The 24,551-nt window shown below is 42.4% G+C and overlaps 1 protein-coding gene across 1 annotated transcript in view; it reads right to left on the bottom strand.

The window, feature by feature from the left end:
- The window catches only part of BEND7 (BEN domain containing 7), a gene marked incomplete at both ends in the record, with an annotated part of 88,243 nt that overhangs the window by 51,481 nt on the left and 12,211 nt on the right, over positions 1-24,551 (bottom strand). Inside the window, 2 exons of the mRNA XM_080717215.1 lie at positions 852-974; positions 5,235-5,537. Of these exons, the coding sequence (XP_080573341.1) occupies positions 852-974; positions 5,235-5,537 (426 nt within the window). The remainder of the gene's footprint in view (positions 1-851; positions 975-5,234; positions 5,538-24,551) is intronic.

Below are 24,551 nucleotides of genomic sequence, written 5' to 3'. Positions count from 1 at the left end.
GGTAGCATCTCCTCTTAAACCACTCAAATAAACTTCTAGGCTGTCAGCAGACATGGGCTGCAACCTTCCCTTGAGATACCTCTCTGCAGGCTTTATTCAACCCACCTCTCATTTCCTCCCTTCCCAAACCTTTCAGAGATTAGAAAATCATCTGCTAAACCAAGACCTTCACGTCCAGACTTCTACAAAATGCTGTGTGGTCTTTTGAAAAACACTAACAAGATAGCTTGTGCCTGAGTTATGCTTTACAGAGTTCAGTGACACTGGCTGTCTCATTCACGTGTGAAAACAACCCTGTGAGTTGGAAATACTCCAGTTACAGAGGAGTGCCGAGAGGCTCAGAAGTCACACAGCAAAAGGGGAGGAACTGGGCATACACCCCCGGCTGGCCTCTGTTCTCCACCTCGCCAGCGGCAGGCGCAGGAAAGGGGCTGGGGGTGTGAAGGGATGAATGTGGCCGGCTGAGCCCGAGGCTCAGCCTTCCCGCCCGCTCACCTCCTTGAGCGTCTTCAGCAGCGCAGCCCGCGCTTCCTAAAGGGCTCTCTTGCACAGGATGTTCTAAAATGTAATTAACTGACATTCGTGAAGTGCCGGGTCGTGGGATGAAGCATACTGATCACATGTACGTAAGTATGTAGGGAGTGTTGGGAGCAATACAAGTTTTGTTTGATTTGCTAAAGAAAAAAAGTACAGGGTTAGAGAGAAGGCAGAGAAAATGAATACTCGAGAAGGCACAGCAAGACTGCAAGGTGGGGAGGGCTCTGTAAGAAAGGCACAATGGACATCCCAGCTGAAGATGGCGGATCTGCATCAGCGATGAATGGACACGTTCAGAGGCCTGATCTTTGTACCTGCTTGAATTTGCATTAATTTCCTCATGGTCTTGAGTTCTTGGAGAATGGCCTGCAACGTTGACTGGCAGTTACAAGTGCAGCAGTTGGGTCCAACAGACGGATTCAGCACTGGAAGTTCTCCTGGGCATGAAAGAAAAGAATGGCGTACTTCAACAACAGCGGCAACGAAAAGTGTAAGAGAGGGGAGGGGAAGAAGGCATCTCGACAGGATTTTGAAGTGTTTGCAATTGTTATGAAACGGTGCCTGACAAAACTACCTGGCAATTTTCACAACCTAAATTTTGAGGTCTGGCTTTATCCAATTATCCAGGCCTCTCTACTGCAAGGTGCGTGCTGTGTTGCAGGTGGCAGGGCCGGCCCGACGGCACGACGGCACGCACACAATGGATGCGCTGCCACAGCAGGCTCCCTGTTGTCAGACCGGCCCATCTCAAATAACCATACCCTAACAAGTCTGTATAAACACACTCGGGCTAGTCTGCGCGCGCGCGCACACACACACACACACACACACACACACACACACACACACACACACACAGAGTTCTAGTTCTGAGAACATCCTTGAAAAATGTTTGGTAGCTATGTATGATATTGACGTTAATATTAAGAATTGAGTCTACTAAAAGTAGTTTTAGTAGTAAGCATGTTATTTGAGAAATAAAGAACTGTGGACACATGAAAAGTTCTAGAATCTTCTATGCTGAGGGTGAGCCAAAGCAGGGGAGAAGGGTAAGAGAGGAAGAACGTGTGTGTGTGTGTGTGTGTGTGTGTGTGTGTGTGTGTGTGTGTTTTACTGGAGACTGAACTTGGGCATTCATTCTACCTCCAAGCTACATCCCTAAGTCCTGTTTTATTTTTATTTTGAGACAGGGCATCCCTAGGTTGATGAGAACCTCACTGCTTGCTGAGGCTGTCCTCGAACTTGCTACTTTCCTCTCTCAGCCTACCAACTAGGATTAAAAGCACGAGCCACCACACCCAGCTTGAAAAACACCTTTTGATTGGTAAGAGGGCACTGATACGTTGGTCCTTCTCCAGCCTCTGACATCTTTTATCTATCCCCACTTCTTATATTCCCCTCACCCCATTTTTCTCTTTTCACATGTTTGTAGTACTAGGATAGAACTCAGGTCGACCACTTGCTCTGGGGAAATGTCCTACCACTGACCTATATCCTCAGCCCCATATCTTTACACTGTTTAAATTTAAGCATCTTTTCATTTCTATTAAATTTAAATTTAATAGAAATGAAAATTTAATTTCATTTAAATTTAAACATCATTTCTTTATTAAAACCATCCTATTCTGTTTCTCTGATATGTAAACAAATATCTTCCTAGTATGCTCAAAGTGGCACATTTGGAAAAGTGCTCTGACAGCTGGGTGCCTTGCAGTGTCAACACACAACCATAACACTGAATGGTTTAAGAGGTAGCTAATGCTTAACATTTTCTGATATGTGGGCAAGGTTAAGTCCTAAAGGTTTGTTTCAATTATATAGTTTATTATATATTAGGTGTAATTTAAATCTTATAATATGCATTACTTGTGGGTACTATAGAAAAGTTCACCATAGCAAAACAACGAAACACTTGAAGATAATGTTTAGAATAGTTCAATTATTTACATTAAAAATTGTAGCAAACTAGAATTTTATAACTTCAAATAATTCCAATGAAACACCAAGGTAGTTAGCTACAGGTGGGTGACCCTTGAGCAATGTAGGGCTTGTGGGCTCTGACCTCTATGTAGTTAAAAACCCATGTATAACTTTTGGCTATAACTTTGGACTACCCACAGTGGCAAAAGAAAAGTATTTTAAAATTATTCTAGTAGTACAAAATGTACTGTAGTTAATTTTATGTAGTTATGATTTAATGCTGCATCTTTATGTTTGTTTAAATTTATTTCAACTGAAAATGGGGCCATGTACAGTCTACAAGTGTTTGTGTGGGTGTGTATGTTGAAAATTTTTAATTTTTATGTTTGTATATATTTTGTTACCAAATTATAAAATAGACCATAATCAAAAGACATTTGATGCATTCATGACCTAAGTCTTCTTTTTATACAAAAAATATTAAGGCCATGATGTTCATCTATGAGTTTTCTAAATTATGGTAAATTTCAAAAAAAGAAAAAAGAAAAAAATCCTCCTGTAACTGGACGTGCGCAGTTCAAATCTTGTTATTCAAGGGTTGATCGTAAAATGCATTTTTTATTGTGTAATGCAACCAGTAGTAACACAAAAAGATCTACTTTCAAACTAATATGAAAGAATTTGTTTTAACATTTATTAATATTAATAACATTTTCCAAAGTAAATCCACCATCCTTGTTGTGAATTGGAAGCAGAGCACTTGCTACCCAAAAATTATCAGTGTAGGGTCACCAACTTCATACGTGGTTAGGAGGGCTTTATAGAATATTTCTAGGCAGTATTCTAAGTACTATCTTTATCACTTTTAAAGGACAAAACCAAGCCTTCTTAGCTTGTTATAAATCATTTTCTAATTTTAAAGAGAACTGACTTTTCATTTTTATGGCGGAGTCCTTAAAGAGCCATCTCCCTCTAACCTGGAAGCATGCCAGCGTGTGAACTCGATCCTGGACTGTAATATTGAAAGGAGAAGGTACCCGACATCTCTGGGGGCCCTGGCCTCCTCACTGGTGTCTCTGGATGGCTTTTCATGTCCCAGAACTGGTTACTCAAAATAGTGTTAAAAAAAAAACCCAAAACAGTTCCTTTTTTCCTTGAAGAATGTCAAAAAAATGAAAATAAATGGAATAAAAGTCCTTAACTTTTTAAGGAGAGAAAATGCCTTCTTAGAAGTTTTTTAGTTTTCTTTGTGAAAACTATAGATCTACACATCTATGCATAATTTATAAACAAACAACATTCCATGTCACTAGACAGGAAATTCACGCAACCAAGAAAAGCATCAATTTTTTTTCTTTAAGCTTTGAAAAAACTGTCATGCTTTCTTGACAATTAGGGATTTTAAGGAAATTTTATTTTCAAGGAATGCTCTTCAGTGCTAATGAGCAAAGTATGAAATGCAGGTCCTCTGGCTCAGCACTAGAGTGGGGCTAAGGCAGGAGTCACGCCAGAGGAAGCAATCGGCTTCTCTCGCCTCCTTTCTCATGACGCAGTAGGAGAGGCGTATTAATAACACGCCACGGGGCCAGGAGGCTTCTTTCAGTGCTACAGAGGTGTTGCTTCTGCCCTATACTCAGTCCTTTTGGACAGTAACATCTGTGCATCGCCAGATGACAGCTTTAACTTTTTTATTTTTTTGTCCTGTGGATTCCACCTCGGAGCTACACTTTCAGCCTATTTTTTTTTTTTTTTTTTTTTTTTGTGGTACTGGGGGTGGAACCCAGAGGCTTTCTACCTCTGAGCTATACTCCCAGATCTTTTTTATATTTTATTTGGAAACTGGGTCTCACTAGGTTGCTGAGAGCCTCACTAAGTAGCTGAGGCTGGCTTCGAACCCATGCGATTCTCCTGTCTCAGCCTCCCAAGCGCGGGGATTACAAGTGTGTGCCACCACGCTTGGCTCACTTTCAGCCTATTTTATTTTTTATTTTGAACAGTCTCATTAAGTTGTGTAGGGCCTTATAAGTCGCTGAATTTGGCCACCAACCTGTGATTTCCCGTCTCAGGTCCCAAGTACTGGGATTACAAGCATGTGTTACTGTGTAATTTTTTAAATGGTACTAGAGATTTAACCCAGAGGCTTTCTACTTCTGAGCTATACTCCCAGCCCTGACTAATTTTCGTTTTTTGAAACAGGGTGTCACTATGTTGCTGAGTTTTGCTACACTGCTGAGGCTGTCCTTGAACCAGCAATCCTCCTGTCTCAGCCTCCAAGTACTGGGATTATAGGCATGTGCCACCGACCGGGCTTAGCTTTAACTTCTTAAAGGGCTGAAACCTCTACTAGGAAAACTCTCATCATTCTTAATTTTTAGTTCTGTTTTTCTTTTTTAACACACCTCAACTTTTTCTTTTATGCCTTCCTTGTCTTTAAAAATAACTCAGTGGCCGGGCGTGGTGGCGCACACTTGTAATCCCCGCGCTTGGGAGGCGGAGACAGGAGGATCGCGCAGGTTCGAAGCCAGCCGCGCTGGCTTAGGAGACCCTGTTTCCAAATAAAAATGTAAAAATAGGTCTGGGAGTATAGCCCGGAGGTAGAAGGGCTTCCAGGAACCCCAGTACCACCAAATAAAAAAAAAAAAGAAAGAAATCTCAGTGAAGGTAGGTGATTAAGGGAGGGTTTAATAAACTAATCTCAAAAAACAAATTGAAGGTGTAAAAATAAAACCAGGACAACCCCCCACGAGTGCATTCTGAACAACTGATGACAATCCTACCGTTGGAACTCCCAGAGGCGTGGGGCTGACTCGGGAAGGTTCTGGAACGTGTGCCATGGTGTCCTGAGAGCTGCCCGCTGTGGGGTGGGAGCTCACCCCACGCACCACGTGAGGAAGGGTGCAGGCTCTGTGGGGCCTCAGCAGAGGAGTTCAAACGCTGAGGCCAGACCAAATCCGAATCCTGGGGCTCTTCTTTCAGTTTTTCTCCTTCTTTGCCAACACGCTGATAGATCCTGCCCGTGCTGTCATTCAGTAATCTTCTCATCCCTGTAATTTGTTTTTTAATTTCCATGCTTTCATCTCCTAATGGAAACAGGGCCAAGTTAGCACTGTAAATTAACCGAAGAAAGAAACAGTCCACTGCCAAAAATAAATAAATAAAACTCCCAATCAAAAACCCAATAAATAGAACAAGCCTTCTTTGGAAAGGGGGAAAGACGACTGATTCCATAAACTTAAGTCGAAAAATTAAAGGCAGGAAAACTGAACATAGTATAATATCTTTCTGATCAAGCTTTCTTATGATAAGGGAGGTTTCCTTAGTGTGAGTCATTGGGGACAAATTTTCAAATCCCTCTTTGGAAGTGTTTTCTGCGTGAGGGTGTCCTAAGGAAACTAGCTGAAGCGGAAGAGCGAGGAGGGCCTGAGAAGGTGAGAGTCCTGCGCTCGCCACAGCCATCCGGCTGATGGAAAGCGAGGGAGGCCGGCGACCAGCCGCTCTGCTCGGGGTGTGAGGCTCAGTGGGCAGGCGAGGGCTACTCGTCGGGCTGTAGAGCTTCCTGAGAACGGCCGTGTGGCGTCTCAGGAGCGTTGCTGACAAACATCTCCTGGGATGATGTGCTGTTGGTGGAAACACCCCTTCACCTCCAGAGGCGATGACCGGCACAGAGATGTAGTGCCTGTCGGCATGGCGAGCGAGGAGGCCCTGACCTATGCCCTGCCTCACCTCACATCAGCCTGGACATCCCAGGGTCCTGTCCACGCCAGGAAACTGGCTGCATGAGCACCAGAGGGCAGCGTGCAGCCTCCCTGCTCTGCCTCCACTACAGCAAAATCCACCCCTGGACCGCCGGCCCCAGCCCTGCAGTGCCAACTGCGTAACCTCACACACAAGGCAATGGAAGGTTTGTAAACCTCCCTTCACCTGCGTTGGCTTCTCCTCCTCCTTCTCCCCCTCACTACTTTCCTTCCTCATTTTCTTTATCTGGAATTAGGGATTGAACCCAGGGGTATGTATTCTTCCTCTGAACCATACCTGCGGCCCTTTTTATTTTTTATTTTGAAACAGGGTCTTGACAAGATACCACACACTGGCCTCACACCTGCAATCCCCCAGTCTCAGCTTCCTAAATCCTGGGATTAAAGGCACGTGTCACCGCATCTGGTTTGGCTTCTTTTTGAATTATGGTGAAACACACATAACATGGAATTTATCATCTTACTCATTTTTAAGTATAAAGTTCAGTACAATTAAGTAACTCACAGTGTTGTCTAATCAATAATCTCCATGTCTTTTTTTTTACATTGACTTCTTTATAAAGATTTTTCCCCCCTTAGGATATTGTGTGTGTGTGTGTGTGTGTGTTACTGGGGGTGGAACCCAGGGGCTTTTCTACCTCTGGGCTATACTCCCAGACCTATTTTATACTTTATTGGACCAGGGTCTCACTAAGTTGCTGAGAGCCTCACTAAATAGCTGAGCTAAGGCTGGCTTTGAACCTGTGCGATCCTCCTATCTCAGCCTCCCAAGCACTGGGATTACAAACGTGTGCCACCATGCGCAGCTATTGGGATATGTTTTTAAACTAAGGTATCTTTATACTGGATTGAAAATATAAATATTATCTAAAGAGGACTATGAAATTATATAAATATAAATTTTTTTCCAATAATAATACCAGGGGATAGCATTAACTACAGGATTTATTTCAAACATAGTGTGTGTGTGTTTGCGCATGCGTGTGTGTTCCTAGGGATGAAGCCAGCATGCTAGGCAAGTGCTCTCTCACTGGGCTACATCCCTAGCTCTATACTATCTTTTTTCTCTGTACGTGTGGTACTGGGGTTTGAACCCAGGGTTGTTCTATCTCTGAGATACTCCCAGTCCTTTTTAGTTTTTGCTTTGAAACAGGGTCTCACTAGGTTGCTGAGCGGCTCACTACATTGCTGAGTCTGTCTTCTAATCTTCGAATCTGTAATCCTTCTGTCTCGGCCTCCCAAGTACTGGTATTACAGGCATGCAAGACCACACCCAGCCTACTATCTTCTTAAACTGTACAAAAACAAGCATCCTCACAGAGATTAAGAGACGTATATGTATTTTTCCTCTAGCTCCAAAATTAAAATCTTGTGCCAAGATATGTATACATATTCACGCATTCTAATAAATGCTTGAAATTTAAACTATGAGGAAAAGAAAAGGTCAAAAGAAAGTATTAGAAAAAACAACTTTGTTTATAAATATAATGTTTTTAAGCACTTACGCAGTAATTGCATGATAACAGGTATTTTGTATTATCTAGTTAGATATTTATTAAAATATGTGTTATACTATCAAATACCATATAAGAAAATCTTGTACACTATTTTGAAATAGGGTGCTGGGGATCAAACCCAGGGCCTAGCTTATACGAGGCATACATCGTACCACTGAGCCGCATCCTCAGCCCCTTAAGTTTTTGAAAATGTCAATAAAAGTACTAATTCTGTCTTTAATATTGAATACTGATCAATAAAGAAAAAATACAAGATTCCAATATTGTTAACATCTGCTTGAAAGGAGAAATATTTTCATTTGTAATAAAACTATATCTACTTCAAACACGAATGAAAATTACAATATAGAAACAGCAAATCATATTCTAGATATTATGAGAATGAATGACAAAGCACGATTTAAATAATAGAGTCAGCAAAATTTACACCGTCCTCACAAGGTCTGCAGAGCAGGACGCATCTGGGCAAGCTCCCAGAGGAGATGTGGAAGAGTCAACAAGCAGGGGTGTGAATTTCAGCTTCCAGACATCGACTTTCCCAGCTAGTTCAAAGCATAACTTGGGCAACCCTCCTGATTGAGCTGGTCATGAGCGAGCGTGTCAAGCTCTGCACAGGCTGAAGGGAGAGGCCTGGCGAGCCACCCAGGCTGGGGTCTGTCGGAGCCAGCTCACATCGCCACGCTGTCCTATCCACCACAGGAGAAGAGACGAAAGAATTCTATGATAAAGTGCTATCATTGTAAAAGAGAAAAAAAAGTCTTAAGGATGGTGAAACCTTCTAAGGGAAAATCTACTTTGTCATGACTTTAGTTTCAGGTTCTAGAACTTAAGCCCAAGAAGATTACAAGATTGAAATTAATAACTTGAGTTTTGCATAACCTCTTATTTTCACAGTGACAGCCAGGATCCGAAGCTGTGGGTAGAGACGAGGAGAGGGTGACCTGCACACGGGACGATTCTGACGGCAGGCTGCCCCCACAAGGTTCAGAAACCTGTCTTCTAAGGGCAAAACAAGCAAACAAAAACTCAGGCCTTGTGGTGGGGGCACTGGCGGAGGAGCAGGGCTGAGAGAAGGTGGCAGAAGGCCAGGAGCACATCTGACTGAGTTCACGAGGAAAGAGCTCAAGGTCTGCCTTCCTGCAGGACACTGAAAGGGCAGAAAACAGAAGACTGCAATAACTGCAGAGGTCTCTTCTGGAGGAAAGTCGAGAGTCTTTGGGAAGACTGAAAAAGTGTTGGATGGGAAAGTTGGAAAGTTTCTTAGAAGAGACCCGCTAGCCTTCCCAAGAGGACAACTGGGCATTTGGGAATGGTCTCTAGGGCCAACTGAATCACACTTCCTTTATATAAAGATGCAGGAGGTGGGGGCTGAGGCCGTGACGCTGTCACCTGGTGGAGGTGCTCTTATGGTTTAGGCCCCTAAGCAAAAGTGACAAGAAAGAAGAATAAATGTCCTGGCACATTTGGGTCATAGGGGGCAGACGGTCAGAAAAGCGACCTAAGAATCACAAAAAAGCTGAGTGACCCTACATATTTAAAGCTCACTGTCATCAGCATAAAAACTTTCCTTAACTTGACATGTTAGGTCCTTAACAGAGTGATGGGGGCAGTGGGTGCTGAAAGCAGATAGACAAGCTGAGCCTCAGAAGCTCAGAAAACCAATGGTATCTGGCACTGTGGTAAGGCTGGCCCTGTATGCTGAGACCTGGACCCAATTCTCAATGTACAGACTTGCTACTGGCTAAGAGGTGAGTCACTCAGGCTTCTTGGACTTCTTTCCTGGATCACAAGGGCAAAGGCTGAACCAGATCCACGCTACATATAACCCGAGAGGTGCACAAAAGTAAACTAGCACGACTACAGGTGTTTCATAATTTCCAAGCTGTTAACGTATATTCTCAGAAAAAAGGGCTTATTCTATCACAAGAGCTCAAGCAATTAAAAAATGGCAGAAAGTATATAAGAGACGAAGATGAGAAGCACTAGTTGACTTTTATTTGGCTTTTTAATCTCAATCAGTCGGTGTCTTCTCTAAATATAGGTATCTGGAAAGGACACTCAAGAGCTGTCTAGAGCAACCATAAGAAACCTCTATACTTTTCCGGATTCTTTCCCAAGCTTATCTACATATTCACTTACATTCAACTCCACGAAGCTAAATCTGTTTAGAAAAAACAAACAGAAACTTTATTCTAATAGATCTGATTCTTACTCTGTCATATGGCTACCTTATTGGTAAGATCACCTTCACTGAATTCCTTTTAGGAATTTAGTAACTATACTCCTAGACAAGGCCTAGAAAAGACTAGAGGCCAACTTCTACTCTTCACAAAATTCAAGATCAATTTCCTTTCCATAAAGTATTTATATGATAGCCTTGTACTATGAGATAAATAGGGCAGCAACACAGAAGTCCTCAGACAGAGCCTCCCTCGACTTGGCCAGGAGAGAAAGATACGCTACACAGAACGTGGTTATTCATAGCCTGGGGTGATGAAAGAAACTGACACTAGCACAGAGAGTGGCTGAACACAAACACCATGCCTGTCTGTCTGTCTGTCTGTCTGTGCCTTCATGTTTTGAAGACACATGAGGCATGGTCACCATGTCTCTGCCCTACACATGACCTGGTGGTGATGTACAGCAGGCATTCCATAAACATTTTTAAGTAATTGAGAGGAATGGCTTATCAAAACCAGAATGAAGTCCAGTAGCATTCAATGCAGCACTAAGGTAGTGAACAAACAATATATTAATAGGAAACAGTAAAATGGCACCAGAAATAAATTATTCAACAAACGTTTATCGAGCACCTCCCGGGTCCCAGAGATACAAAGATCATCAGGCACAAATTGAAAGGTACTCCCTTCCAAATCTCTCAATATCTTTTACCTAAATCCCTTCCTATTGATTTGTTGCTCTGAAAAACGGCCCCTGTTCTCCCCAGACTATTGACCCCTATCTCCTTTAGCCACATGCTTTAGCTAGCAGGCTGCCCTGCCATCGGCAGACGACACCCTCTGCTTCTTTCCTAGCTTGAAAACATGATTCCTTCCAGAGGCTCCTGCTTTCTCTTTAGCCTGTCTGCATGAGTTATTCATTTCCCCGTTCCCAGGGGCTGGGAAGGGTGAACTTGGCTTTCTTCTGGATCCCCAAACATCACTCTTCCAGCCTCAGGAAGAAGCTCACACAGCTGTGCCACCTCTGTCCTTCATTCTGAGCAGCAGCTGTGTATGCCGGGAGTTTGAGATTCATAGGAGACAGGGCAGCTGATAAAGCAGAAAGGAACAGTGAGGTCATCACCCCTATGTGTCAGGTTAAGGGAAAATTTTATACTGGAGACAATGGGCTATTATAACTGGCAACTTAAATTCATTACATTTTCTACTATAAGGATAGGAAATAATCAGATATATCCTTTAGAGAAACAATTCTGGAATCATTATGGTAAAAGCAGTGTGGGGAGAGAAATCCAGTAGAATATCATTGCTAAAGGCTACGTGGGAAGGAGGGTCTTCACCAGGTCTGGGAGGAGGGAATAGAGAGAGAAGATGGAAAGAAGACACTGAAGGAGTTCAATCAAACAGACATGGCGATCAGCTAGAAGGCTGGTGGTGAGGAAGAGCAATCAATGAAAGGTAACTCCAAGGCTTCCAGCCCAGGCGTCCAAAAGGAACTAACAGCAGTCAGAAAATTAGAACAAGAAGGTTGCGGAGATGTGGGGATATGAGCCTCATTTATTTTTGGTTTGGGGGGATTTTTTGTGGCTCTGGAAATTGAATCCAGAGCCTTAGCACAAGCCGAGCACATACTCTGCCACTGAGCTACCTCAGCCCCATGAATACTTTTTTTATAAAGTGTTTTATTAGTACTTTGCAAGTATACATCATAATGAGATTCAACATGATGAACACATACACGCACACAGCTCTTGGCTTATTTTCCTCTATCTATCTACCCCCAACCCCACCCTCCCTTCCCACATGTTACTGAACAGTATTGTGTGAACCACTTCCTTCTTCGTTCTTCCTTCCCTTCTGACTCCCTCCCCCAATCACCTTTCTCTGTGCTGCAGGTGTGTGGGTGTCTGTCTGTCTCACACCTGCGTGTTCTCTCTCCCTCCCTCTTTCTTTATTCTTGTGATCCTGGGGATTGATCCCAGGGTATTCGACCTCTAAGCTACTCCTTGAGCCCTATTTTTTATTCTTTATTTTAAAACAAGGTCTCACAGCTGGGCGTGGTGGCGCACGCTTGTAATCTCAGCATTGGGGAGGCTGAGATCAAGGGATGGCGGTTTGCGGACAGTCTCAGCTACTTAGTGAGGCCCTCTGCAACTTAGTGAGACCCTGTTTCAAAATAAAGAATAAAAAATAGGGCAGGGGGTGTAGGCCCCTGGGTTCCATCCGCAGACCCACCAAAAAATAAAAATAAAAAATAAATTAAAAAAAAACAAGGTCTCACTACATTACAGAGGGCCTCGCTTAGTATAGCTGAGGCTGGCAGTGAACCTGCCAGCCTCCTGTCTCAGCCTCCCAAGCACCACCACGTCCAGCTTCTCTGCATTATTTAAAGTCCGTTGTACTTTCTATTTTCTTTCTAGCTTCTACATATGAAAGAAAACACATAGTGCTTGATTTCCTGAAACTTGCTGATTCTACTTGGTATAATATTCTCTAGCTCTATCCATTTTCCTACAAAAAGCATAATTTTGTTCTTTATGGGTGAGTAAAATTTCATTGTGTGCATATACCACAGTTTCTTTAAGTTTCTTTATCCATTCATCTGTTGACCGACATCTAGGCTGGTTCCATAATTTGGCTATTGTGAACTGTACTATTATATATTATAAACATGGATAGACATGTATCAATATAGTATTCAGACATTCATTCTTTTGGAAAGATACTGAGGAGTGGTATAGCTGGGTCGTATGGTAGTTTCATTTCTAGTTTTGAGAGGAACATCTACACTGATATCCATAGTGGTTGCACTAATTTAGAAATCCCAAACTGTATCAGGGTCCCTATTTTCCCACATCCTAACCAGCATTTGTTATTTTTTTTGTAGGGTTTATGTTGTTTTTGCACAGGGGGGTGCTGGGAATTGAACCCAGGAGCATTCTACTTCTGAGGTATACCCCTAGCCCTTTTTATTTTATTTTTATCTATTTATATTTATTTATTTATCTATTTATTTATTTTTGGTGGTACTGGGGTTCCTGGAAACCCTTCTACCTCCGGGCTACACTCCCAGACCTATTTTTATATATTTTTTAAATTTGGAAACAGGGTCTCCTAAGCCAGCGAGGCTGGCTACGAACCTGCGTGATCCTCCTGTCTCCACCTCCCAAGTGTGGGGATTACAAGCGTGCGCCACCAGGCCCGGCCCCTTTTTATTTTAAAACAGGGTCTCGCTAGTTTGATGAGAGTTTCACTACTTGCTGAGGCTATCCTTGAATTGCGATCCCCCTGTATTGGGCCTCTCGAGAATCAGGATTAGAGGAGCAGGCCCCACATCAGAAATTATTTATTTATTTATTTATTTATTTATTTTATTTATTTATTTTGCGGGTCTGGGGATGGAACCCAAGGGCATTTGACCTCCGAGATACACCCCCTGCCCTATTTTTTTTTATTCTTTATTTTGAAACTGGGTCTCACTGAGTTGCAGAGGGCCTCACTAAGTAGCTGAGGTTGTCCGCAAACCATGATCCTCCTGTCTCAGCCTCCCGATGCTGGGATTACAGGCGTGCGCCACCACGCCCAGCTATCATAAATTATTTATATTCCTGAAGACTGACATTCTGACTGGAGTTAGATGGAATCTTACTGTAGTTTTTAGTGTATTTTCCCAATTGCTAGTGATGTTGAAATATGTATGTGTGTATATATATATTTGTGGTACTGGGGTTCCTGGAAACCCTTCTACCTCCAGGTTACACTCCAGGACCTATTTTTATATTTTTATTTAGAAACAGGGTCTCTTAAGCCAGCGCGGCTGGCTTCGAACCTGCGCGATCCTCCTGTCTCCACCTCCCAAGTGCGGGGATTACAAGTGTGCACCACCATGCCTGGGCATTTTTTTATATATTTATTGATTAATTATATTTTTTCTTTTGGGAAGTGTCTATTAAGTTCAATTGTTTACCTGCTGATTGTGTGTGTGTGTGTGTGTGTGTGTGTGTGTGTGTGTGTGTGTGTGTGAAACTGGGGATGGAACCCAGTGGCATTCTACCTCTGAGCTATACCCGCAGCTCTTTTATTTTGAAACAGGGTCTCACTAAGTTGCTGAGGGCCTCACAAGTCGGTGAGGCTGGCCGTGAACCTACGATCCACCTATCTTAGCCTCCCATGTACCGGGATTAAAAGTGTGTACTATCACGCCAAGCCAATTTTTTCATGTTGTTTTTTGAGTACTTTATTTATTGTGTGTTTGTGTGCATGTATGCACACACATTAACGGGTGAACCCTGGAGGTATTCTACCCCTGAGTTATATTCCCAGCCCTTTTTATGTTTTATTTGGTAACAGAGTCTTAAGTTGCCAAGAACCTTGCCAAATTGCTGAGGCTGTCTTCAGACCTGTGATCTCCCATCTCAGCCTCCCAAACACTGGTATTATAGCCATGTAAAAATATATGTGGTTGAGTTCTTTGTTTTAGATATCTTAGTCCTCTATCAGAGGAGTAGCTGGCAAAGATTCTCTCCCATTTGTGCAGAAGGTTTTTAACTTGATACCATCCCATATACTGAGCATCATTCTGATAAAGAAAATTTAGATACTAAGCCGGCACTTGGAGTTGCAGCTGTGGGCTGCACAAAGCTGACCATCAAGCAGCACGCCTGCGCTGCTCCCTCTGTTAGCTGGCCCTTCTGGGCTGAGTAAGCATCTGTGGATTACTACCAATTTCAGCAACTGGAAAACACCTTAGAGGAAGAGACTAGCATGCAGAGAACTCAAATGTGCACTTATATTTTAAAAGCGATAGGACCTCATTTGCTTCCAAGCTGTCAAGGTGCGTGAAACCTAGCCCTCCAGAACTCCTGGTCAAGTAACAAATACTGCTCCTTACTCTCCTGGACCGATGGCAAAGCACCAAGCAGGCACCATGCTAAGACTTACCGTAGCAGAATGGACCAAAGGAACTGGAGAAGGGAGGTACAATCCTTCCATGGCACTCACTCCTGGTCAGATTGTTATTACGCTATCGTGTCTAGTTTTGTCCTATTTTAAAGAGGCCATGAAGAAACTTGAAGAGAAAATGAAAAAGCCAACAAAAACTATTAAATGAACCAAGAAAAAGTTAAATAGCTAGAGTTGTTCTGTTAAGAAATAAATGGCTATTGGGCGATTTAATTGTCTTCAAATATACTATGAGGTTTTATGAGTAGAACATTGTTCTTTATCAACAAGGAAAAACAGATAGAAAATGTAGCTTCTAGCTGGAAGGCAGGCAACAGATGACCTTTAGAACTGGCCCTTTCAGTTTAGAAATGCTAGCATCAGAACACAGAGGCGTCTGCAGGAGAGGTAACAGTAAGACTGCTTCTCTGTTGGGGATGATTAGAAGGTTCTGGAATGTGAGAGTGATGGTGGTTGCACAATACTGTGCATATATATATTTTTAAAGAATGTTTTGAAAACTGCATTTTTTAGGGAATGGCATGCTTAACTAAACAGAAACCAAGGTGAGTTTATAAGTAGGGAATAATAAGGCGGCTAGGATTATACTATATGGTCTACAATATTTCCTCTCCAAAATCAACAGCAGTTGGCATGGGGCAATGCTATAGGAAAGACAGAGAAACAGCTTGTCGAACGCTGGCAATGAGGAAGGGGCAGGAGGAGCCAGGGCCCTTCATGCCTACAGCACAGCTTTCTCCACCACACTCTCAACCAGCGAGTTAGAGGAAGAGGACTTAGAAGCAGGCTCTGTGCTGTGGGAGGACCTGAGGCTGATATCTCGCTCCAGACCCATGCAGAGGTCACTGAGGTCCCACCTGGCAGCCCTTGGCAGCCACGGCCGTGTTCACGGGGGATGTGCAAGACTGCAATTCTAACCCAGCAATCACAGTCTGAAGAGCAGTAGTCTATGAAACAGAGCAAAGGCTTCCCAAGGGGCCCTTTTTTCAAATGCAATCTTAAACGAAAGCCCAGTAAATAAAGAAGAGCAAAATTCTGTTGGAGAGGGTGTGCCGGAACCAGGATTCCTGAGACAGTCCTTGGAGTACATTCAGGAACTCCAAGGCTCCACAAAACATAGTCTGAATTCCACTGAAAAATAAGAGGCAAAAAAAAAAAAAAAGTGGACAGAGAATCATGTAATTGGTTGAAATGAACGCTATGACCAGGAGTAACTAGACAGCAATTGGGGACATCACTAAACTAAAAATTAGAGACGAGAAATAACTAAGCAGCCTAATGTATACAATGGCATCTACATTAGAGAACAATTAAGCTCCTCTCAAATCTACTTAGATAATATCAGGAGGTTTATTCACCCATTCAACGAATACTTATTATACTACTACTAAATATAAGATTCTATGTGACCCAAAAAGAAATATAAGATAGTCTCTTCCATTCAAGAGTTTGTCTAGATACAGTCTCTTCCATCAAGAGTTTGTCTAGCATGGGAGACAAGATAGTAACAGATGACTCTAAGAACGCACTCCGTGCCTCACTCCGACGCTTGGGCAGCCTTAGCTGGCGGGCATCACTTGCAGCCAGGGCAAGAGGCTGGGACTCTCTTTGGTTAGGACTAAGTAACAGGAAGCCAAGGCAGATACCAAGAGAAGACCAAGGGTGTCACCTGGAAAACAGGCCTTCAGAGTAGAAAGAGAGAAAAGGAATGCGACTGGCATCAAGGTTTGGGAGGAACAAAAGAATACCTGGCAGGGAAGCAAGGAACAGCCGCTCACATGGGCTCTCATGTTGCTTCTTAAACGTTTTCCTCAAAGAACACAGGACAAAAGAGGACAAAGATCTATGAGAATCTTTGAGGCAAAGTCCTAGGAAGACAACAAGGAGCAAGTGATTGTCTTCCATGTCCTTATGTTTTTTCTTTAAAATATTATACTAGACTCTGTTTAATTTTAAAACAAGTATCTACCCACCAAGATGAGCAGCTTCCTACAGGCCCTGAAACACACCTGGGTCCCCACAATTAACACTGGCGGCTGAAAAAGCACAGGGCTGGTGGGAGGGTTGATGGCCACCACGGGGTGAGGGCCGGTGCTTGTGAGAAAGGGTTTCCACTATCACCAGCTGCACTTCCTAGGAATACGTGCACAGCGTCCAAGGCTGAGCAGACACAACCATGGCAATATATAATAAACGCCTTGGAGATCACGCAAGGGACAACTGTTTCAAGAATTAAGAGACAAAGAAATTGTTTTAAGCTGGGAGGATTTTAGCCAGTGTCATGATGTTAGACCTGACGTGACCAATAAAAGGTGCTAGCGTCTCAATGGACACACTAGGGAGAAGAAAAGCGGAACAGCAGTGAATGGGGCTCAAGGGCAGAGAAAAACCGAGTGGGCAATGCGAGGAGGCTGACTTAGATGGCGTTAGCGCAATGAACGGTGAAGGTCAAAAACAGAACCCTGATGCTCTGGCTTCTGAAAGTGACAGGAAAGCAACAAAGGCCCTTCATCAGAGAGTGCTGGGACACAATTAGAACTCGCCAAACAACTCAAAGAGTTTGCCCATCTGTCTCCCCCAGATATTTTTATATAGTGAAAAGTGAAGTTTTGTTTTATGATAAATACAGCATGGCTGCTCGGTCCTCCTCTGATGAAGACTCTGTCCTCCGCTCAGTGGGAGGTCTGAAACTATCACTTCAAGGAATGTTCAAGAATAATCAAATCAGGGAGGGAATGGGGCGGAGTTGGGTAAGCGCTAACGGGGTGATGTGTGCATGGATGTCTCCACCATCTTGTATCCCATTAAGATGTATGACTACAGTGCACCAGTAAAAAGTTAAAAAATAATCAAATCAGAGTCAAAATCCCAAACACATGTTAGAGGTCTTGTAAATATATAAAGATGAAAGCCAGGAACTGTGGTGCACACCCATTATCCCAGTACTTGGGAGGCTGAAACAGGAGGATCGGAGATTGGAGGACAAACTCAGCAAGTGGTGAGATTCTCAACAACTTAGTGTGACCTTGTTTCAAATAAAAATAAAATAGGGCAGGGGTATAGCTCCAACATAGAATGGCCCTGGGTTCAATCTCCAGTACCACACAACACATACGAAAAAATATATAAAGATAAATACTAATGAGAGAAAACTAAGCAAAGTACAAACATGGAATTCACCTGCAAAATAAATGATCAAAAGAAATGATCAATAAGTATTTTATCTTCCTAATTTTTTTTTTTTTTGGTAGTACTGGGGCTGGGGCTGGAACCCTTCTGCCTCCAGGCTACACTACCAGACCTATTTTATATTTTATTTGGAAACAGGGTCTCTTAAGCCAGTGAGGCTGGCTTCGAACCTGAGCGATCCTCCTGTCTCTGCCTCCCAAGCACAGGGATTACAAGCATGAGCCACCACGCCCGGCGCTATCTCCCTACTTCTTAGTGAAATGAAAATTAATAAATTCTTTGTCCTTTCATTTGGCAAACAGTATAGATGCATAAGGTAAATTTCTGATGAAGGTTTAAGGTTATAGTCACTGTCATATACTGTTGGAAGGCTTGTAATTTGGCAAAATCTTTTTGAGTGGGGTTTGGTGATTCAACTTACAGGGATTTATCCTATAGAAATAGGCGGTGTCTGGCAAGGTGGCACACACTTGTAATCCCAGTACTTGGGAGGCTGAGTCAGGGGATCACAGGCCTCAGCTACTTAGTAAGGCACACCATGACTTACACCATAACTTAGTGAGACTCAGTTTCAAAATGAAAAATAAAAATAAAAATACCTCTGGCTTAGAGGTAGAGTGCCTAGAGGTAGAGGTAGATTGGGTTCAATCCTTAGTACCACCAACACCACCAAAAAAAAAAAAAAAAAAGGATATTCATGGCAGACACTATTTTGCTAGGGAAATATTGAAAACCATCCAAACATTTGCCATTAGAGCATTAGATAAATGAATGACGGTCTATCAGTAGAATGAAATTAGGATATGTCATCACATATCTATAGAGTGAAACACAGTCTTAAATAGTCATTCGAGAATATGCGCACACTGAGGTATACAATCTAGGAAAGTCAAAATCATAATTATCTTATTCACTGCTGAATAACTTGGGCCTGAGTCAGTCTGGATCAAACTTTGTACTTCATATGAGTAAAATAAGTAGAGATTTGGTTAAGCAAAAAAGCTGCAACTTTTTTTTTTTTTGGTACTGGGGATCAAATCCAGAGGCATTCCACCGTCAGTTACACCTCCAGCCTAATTTTATGTCTTATTTGGGAACACGATCTCACCTTGAGAGCCTTGCCAAGTGGTCAGGGCCAGCTTCGAATCTGTGATCCGCCTGTCTCAGCCTCCCAAGTCCTGGGATTACAAGCGTGTGCCACCGCGCCTGGCTTGCAACTTTTTTTCTTTATATAAATATATTCTTTATATTGAAAATAAAGAAAACTATTTTCTTTATCTAACCATAGTCTTTGACCTGTTTATGTACATCATATAGTGCAACTCCATTGTCTCACCTTGTCACGCACATAGACACACACATCTTACACTAGAAATGGAGAGTGGGATGGGATGGGGTCTCTTACTTTACAACTTTTACAGATTTTCAACTTTACAGATTTTGACTTTGAAAATGGTTTTGAAATAACATGTACTAGTTTTTTAAAGAAAAAAATTTAGAAAAAATATTATTTTTGTTTGCATTCTGGGAACCCAGGGATGGACTGCATCCCCAGTTTTACTTAATTTAAAGGCAGGGTCTTGATAAGCTGTTCAGACTGGCCTTGGACTTGTGATTCTCCTGCCTCAGCCTTCTGAGTACCTGAGGTTACAGGTGCATATCACCATACCCAGACAGAAAATTATTTACAGCATAAGACAACTGATAATGATAGATTTGGACATAAAAACATCTTGATAAAGTTGGGCAGGTATGGCTAACTAGTGGCCAGAGAGAGCAGCAGAGAAAGCTAAGAAGAGATGGTCCTGGGGTATGGTGTATTTTGCCACCCGTGGAATACACACCCAAGACCTTATTCTCTTAAAAGTCATTGTAAGCTGTGCATTTAAAAAATAATTTGGATAGCCGGGCGTGGTGGCACACACTTGTAATCTCAGCATTGGGGAGGCTGAGACCAAGGGATGGCGGTTCGCGGACAGCCTCAGCTACTTAGTGAGGCCCTCTGCAACTCAGTGAGACCCTGTTTCAAAATAAAGAATAAAAAATTGGGCAGGGCGTGTAGCTTGGAGGTCAAATGCCGCTGGGTTCATCCCCAGACCCTCAAAAATAACAATAATAATAATAATACTTTGGATATATTCAGGGGAAAGAGTGTTAACTGTTTATAGTTGTTTTTAATGTCTTTTTTTTTGTACTGGGGGTAGAACCCAGGGGCTTTTCTACCTCCGGGATATACTCCCAGACCTATTTTATTTTTTATTTGGAAACAGTGTCTCACTAAGTTGCTGAGAGCCTCACTAAGTGCTGAGGCTGGCTTTGAACCTGTGCGATCCTCCTGTCTCAGCCTCCTAAGTGCTGGGATTACAAGCATGTGCCACCACACCCGGCTAAAGTGGGTATAGTTTAACAATATATAAACCACATTTCCAATTTCAAAGGAAATTTTTGAGCCTTATTTTTCTAAAAAATATTTCTGAAACTTACTATGTTTCAGAGACTCTGGCATATACTCTACCTGCATTTAATACTGAGAACAATCTGAGAGTTTCCAGCATTGATGTATACATTTACCTAGAAGAAAAGAGATTGTATGTTAAAGGCCTGACCTAGATGCATCAGGCTCCTGGATTCAAGTGCCTTCCTACTATATCAGCCTGCTCAAGGACCTAGCTGAGAGCAGGAGTGTGCCATCCATGAGGCAATCAAGTTGTGTGGTGTCCATGGGGCCACCATGACATGAAATGGGTGCCCTCCGAACTGCTTGGAGCATAAATGGACCTTAAGGGTAGACCAACCCACCCTTAGGGTTCTGGATCAGCTGCATTGCTCCAAACTAAGAAAAATAAGGCTCAAAAAATTTCCTTTGATATTGGAAATGTGGTTCATATAAATTCTCTTAGTTCTATGAAAACCAAAGATTAAAAACTTGAGAAAACTGGAATATAAATTTATTTGTGTTCATGATTCTATGAAATAGATAGCAAAAGTCTTCAAAGGCTGGCAACATACATGGCAAAAGATCGCAGATTAAGAGTTGCTTCTAAATTCCTATAGTAATATAACCCACATCTCGCCTTCATTCAATAAGAGATAAAATATTCATAATTTACTGTTTGGAAAGAGACACCCTTTTTAATGTGATTTGAAATGCTGATCCTCTGATCTGCTGTACAGAAAACTTCTAACACAGCCCTGATAAAGAATTGCAAAGCTCTCCTCCTCCTTCCAGAGATGCTAATTTACCTATCTTCATCCCAGATCAGCTAACTATGAACATGATTAAGCACGGGCTGTATTAAATTTCTTCAGCCATTTAAAATTTTTAAGTATTGAAAGCTAAATAAATACACATGTGTTGTACAGTTTCATCTTCAGTGTAAATAATATTCATGTGATTTAAAAATGGGTCGCATTTGCCAACACTTTTTTCTTCCAAGGATCTTAAGGAACTGGAATAACTTTGGGTCCAAAGGTACCTGGGGGGTGGCAGCCTTCCTTGAGTGAGACTAGTGAGAAACTCCTAGGGCTAAGGCAACAGTAGCTTAAATCAGTGGCTTCCAAACTTTTCTTGCCATAGTTTACAAGAAAAAACACACACAGATATGTGGATACCGTGCACACAAACGAACTGAACCTTCACTAACTTATCTGCCTTGCATTCAGTACATCCTGATGTTTCCTATTCTATTTCTTTATTATTATTGCAGTTTTTTATTATAGTTAGTGTTGGCGACAATCAACTAAATTAATGTCACGGCCCATTTACACATCACCAGTGACAACCACTGGTGTACAAAGCACTGCCTTTAATGTCCTAATTTTTTAGGACACTGGCCTGAGCACTTTCTTGACGCCACATTCTTCCTGAATCTACTTATCCCCTCTCCTAGCTCAACTGAGAATTCGTAAGCAAGATTCTGTCCCAGACCCCACTCTAGAACCTTATCCAATTATCTATCAAATGGCCTCGCTTGGGTATCTCGAAATTTAACCTTAAAGTCATGTCTAAAAATGTATTTTGGTATGACTAACCCAACTCCAAGCCTTAGTAACTGGTACTAACAGCTGTACAAACTTCTGAGTTATTCCTCTTCTCCTTCCTCCTATAGCCAACTAATCATTAAGTCCTGTTCCTCTCACATTTAAATTACTTTAGAACCTCCCACTTCTCTCAACCACCACCCCATTCTCATTACCACTTGATGGTGCTACTGCCAAAGCCTTCTGCACTGCTCCCCTCCAAGATGTTCCACCTGACGCCAGGGCGAGCTTCCACAACTGCAGGGGCCACGACAGCACGTACCTCTGCGGCATGCGGACCCCTTAGGACAGATGGCCGCGCCCAGGGTTCACTGCTCCAGCCCTTCTCCAGCCCCGGTTCTGACCACATCCCCCCCTTACTCTATGGAGTGGTTTTCAGGGCTGGCTGCACATTAGAATCACCAGGGCAACTTTTAAAAAATATCAGTGTCCAGGCCTCCCTTCAGAACCATTCAATCAGAATGTAATTAGTGACTGTCACATAAGGCCAGAGGGCCCTCTGCTTTAGATGTAATGAAGGCCTTCCAGTCGTTCAGAAGTGCCCTCATGTCCTGGTCGCCACACGCGCTACCCCTGGAGCCTCTGCCCCACCCCCATACTTGCCTGAATAGCCTTAATCTCCCAGACCTGGTGCGGCCTCCGGCCTCCGTGTTCTGTGCTTCCATGGAATCCTCACTTTCCCTTACAACAACCTCGTATGTTTTAAAGCCTCCTAGCCTGGTTCTAGTGGCTATTCAATAGAGATACACAAAATAAATACAAGAATAAATAAATTCTAATAACATACGATGAGAAAGGCGCATTGAGGAAAGCTGAAAATAAAAGCCCACTCAGTACTGGAGTACAAGAAGTCAAGTCCAATCTGTGGCATCTTTGAAGGAACTTCTCCTTTTTCCATAGAGTGCGTATGTGTGTGGGGGCGCGGGGAGGACAAGCAGAGAACGCTTGGTGCCTCTATTCAGTAGGGTCTTATGAAAGCTTTTGTCAAGGAAGCTCTCTCGTCTGCATCTTTTTAGTTCATCAAAGATGATAGATGACGAATAATTTCTCCTAGGTGACAAATGAGGAAATGAATCTGCCTCCCCAGAGTGGCCAAAGCGAATCAGGGAAGCCAGGCTGGACTAAGCCGCACATCACTGTGCTCCAGCGGCAGGCAGGCTTGCCAAAGGAGAGCTCAAAGAAGGAACACTGAACCCGTGGAGAAACGCTAGAGCTAACGCTCCTGCAGCGGGGACTCTCCAGCCATATTTCATAAAATGCATATTAAGGTACCCGTTAAAGTCTTGCTAGTAATCGAAAAAATTATATATGTGCAAGAAGGATGAGTTAATGTTAACAGAAGAGCCTTTAACTTCTGCATGTCCTGACTCCTTACTTTAAGTTGTACCTTAACCTTGCGTTTTTGGGGGGTTCTTTCCACATTATATGCAGGTGTAAAGTCATATTTGAGATATAATTCCATTAACCATACAAGCAACTTCATAGTCTATTATGTTGCATCAACTTTTTCTGTAAAAATAAATTGTTAAGGATATTATTCCTGGAACAGAATAAATTCTTGGAATTACTGAGTAACTTATGTACCGTACCACTGTTCCAAGAACACATTACTTATTTTATCATGACAAAGTAAAGTTATTAATCTTCTGGCTTCCATTTCAACAATGAGAAATGCTGTAAGATGAGCAGACACCTGCATTACATTTCAGTTCAACTTTATATCATCCATAAACATCTCTGTTTTGGACACCTCATCCAAACAAATGCTCACAGAATACTCTATGTAGCATTTGATTTTATGAAACTATAAAAGTTCCTTGCTGTTAATTACAGAGACAAATGTCTCATCACACATTTGGTTAGCAGATAGCATAATTAGTTTTCTCCATTAACCTTTCAGATATAAAATTTGATTTCCAAGTAAAAAACATTGCAAAACCCTTGGAACTCAAATAACACAGTATATTTGTACCTGGTTAGAAAAAAAAATTAATACTAAGAGAACAATTTTATGGGTTCTTATTTATAAGGATACTGATTGTCTAGAATACAAAAAGAGAACGTGTCTAACTTTTGTAATGATTTTAAAATATATTATCAAGTACACATGCAGTAAGCTGTCCATTGTACTGACAGGAAGCACAGTAACCTGACCTCAATGGAATGAGTCCTTGGTCTCTCCTAGGCATGGCTGCGACACACTCCTCATCACAGCCTCTTATATGTGAGACAGACTAGGAGGTGGTGAGCCCACAAACACGAGAAGGGTGTTGAGCTGATGACAACAGTCATGTGCTACGGCGAGACATTTGTTAGCAGTGGTGGACTGATATGTGAGGATGGTCCCGCAAGGCAGTATTGAACAGCAATGTCCACGCAGTTAGTTTGTAAGTATACTCTATGAGGCTCACACAATGACAAAATCGCCTAATGACACCTCCTACAATATG

Source organism: Muscardinus avellanarius (genome assembly GCF_963383645.1).
Source record: "Muscardinus avellanarius genome assembly, chromosome: 20".
Lineage (NCBI taxonomy): Eukaryota > Metazoa > Chordata > Mammalia > Rodentia > Gliridae > Muscardinus > Muscardinus avellanarius.
Note: the sequence above shows the minus strand (reverse complement) of the source record. Positions and strands in the feature narration are given on the sequence as shown.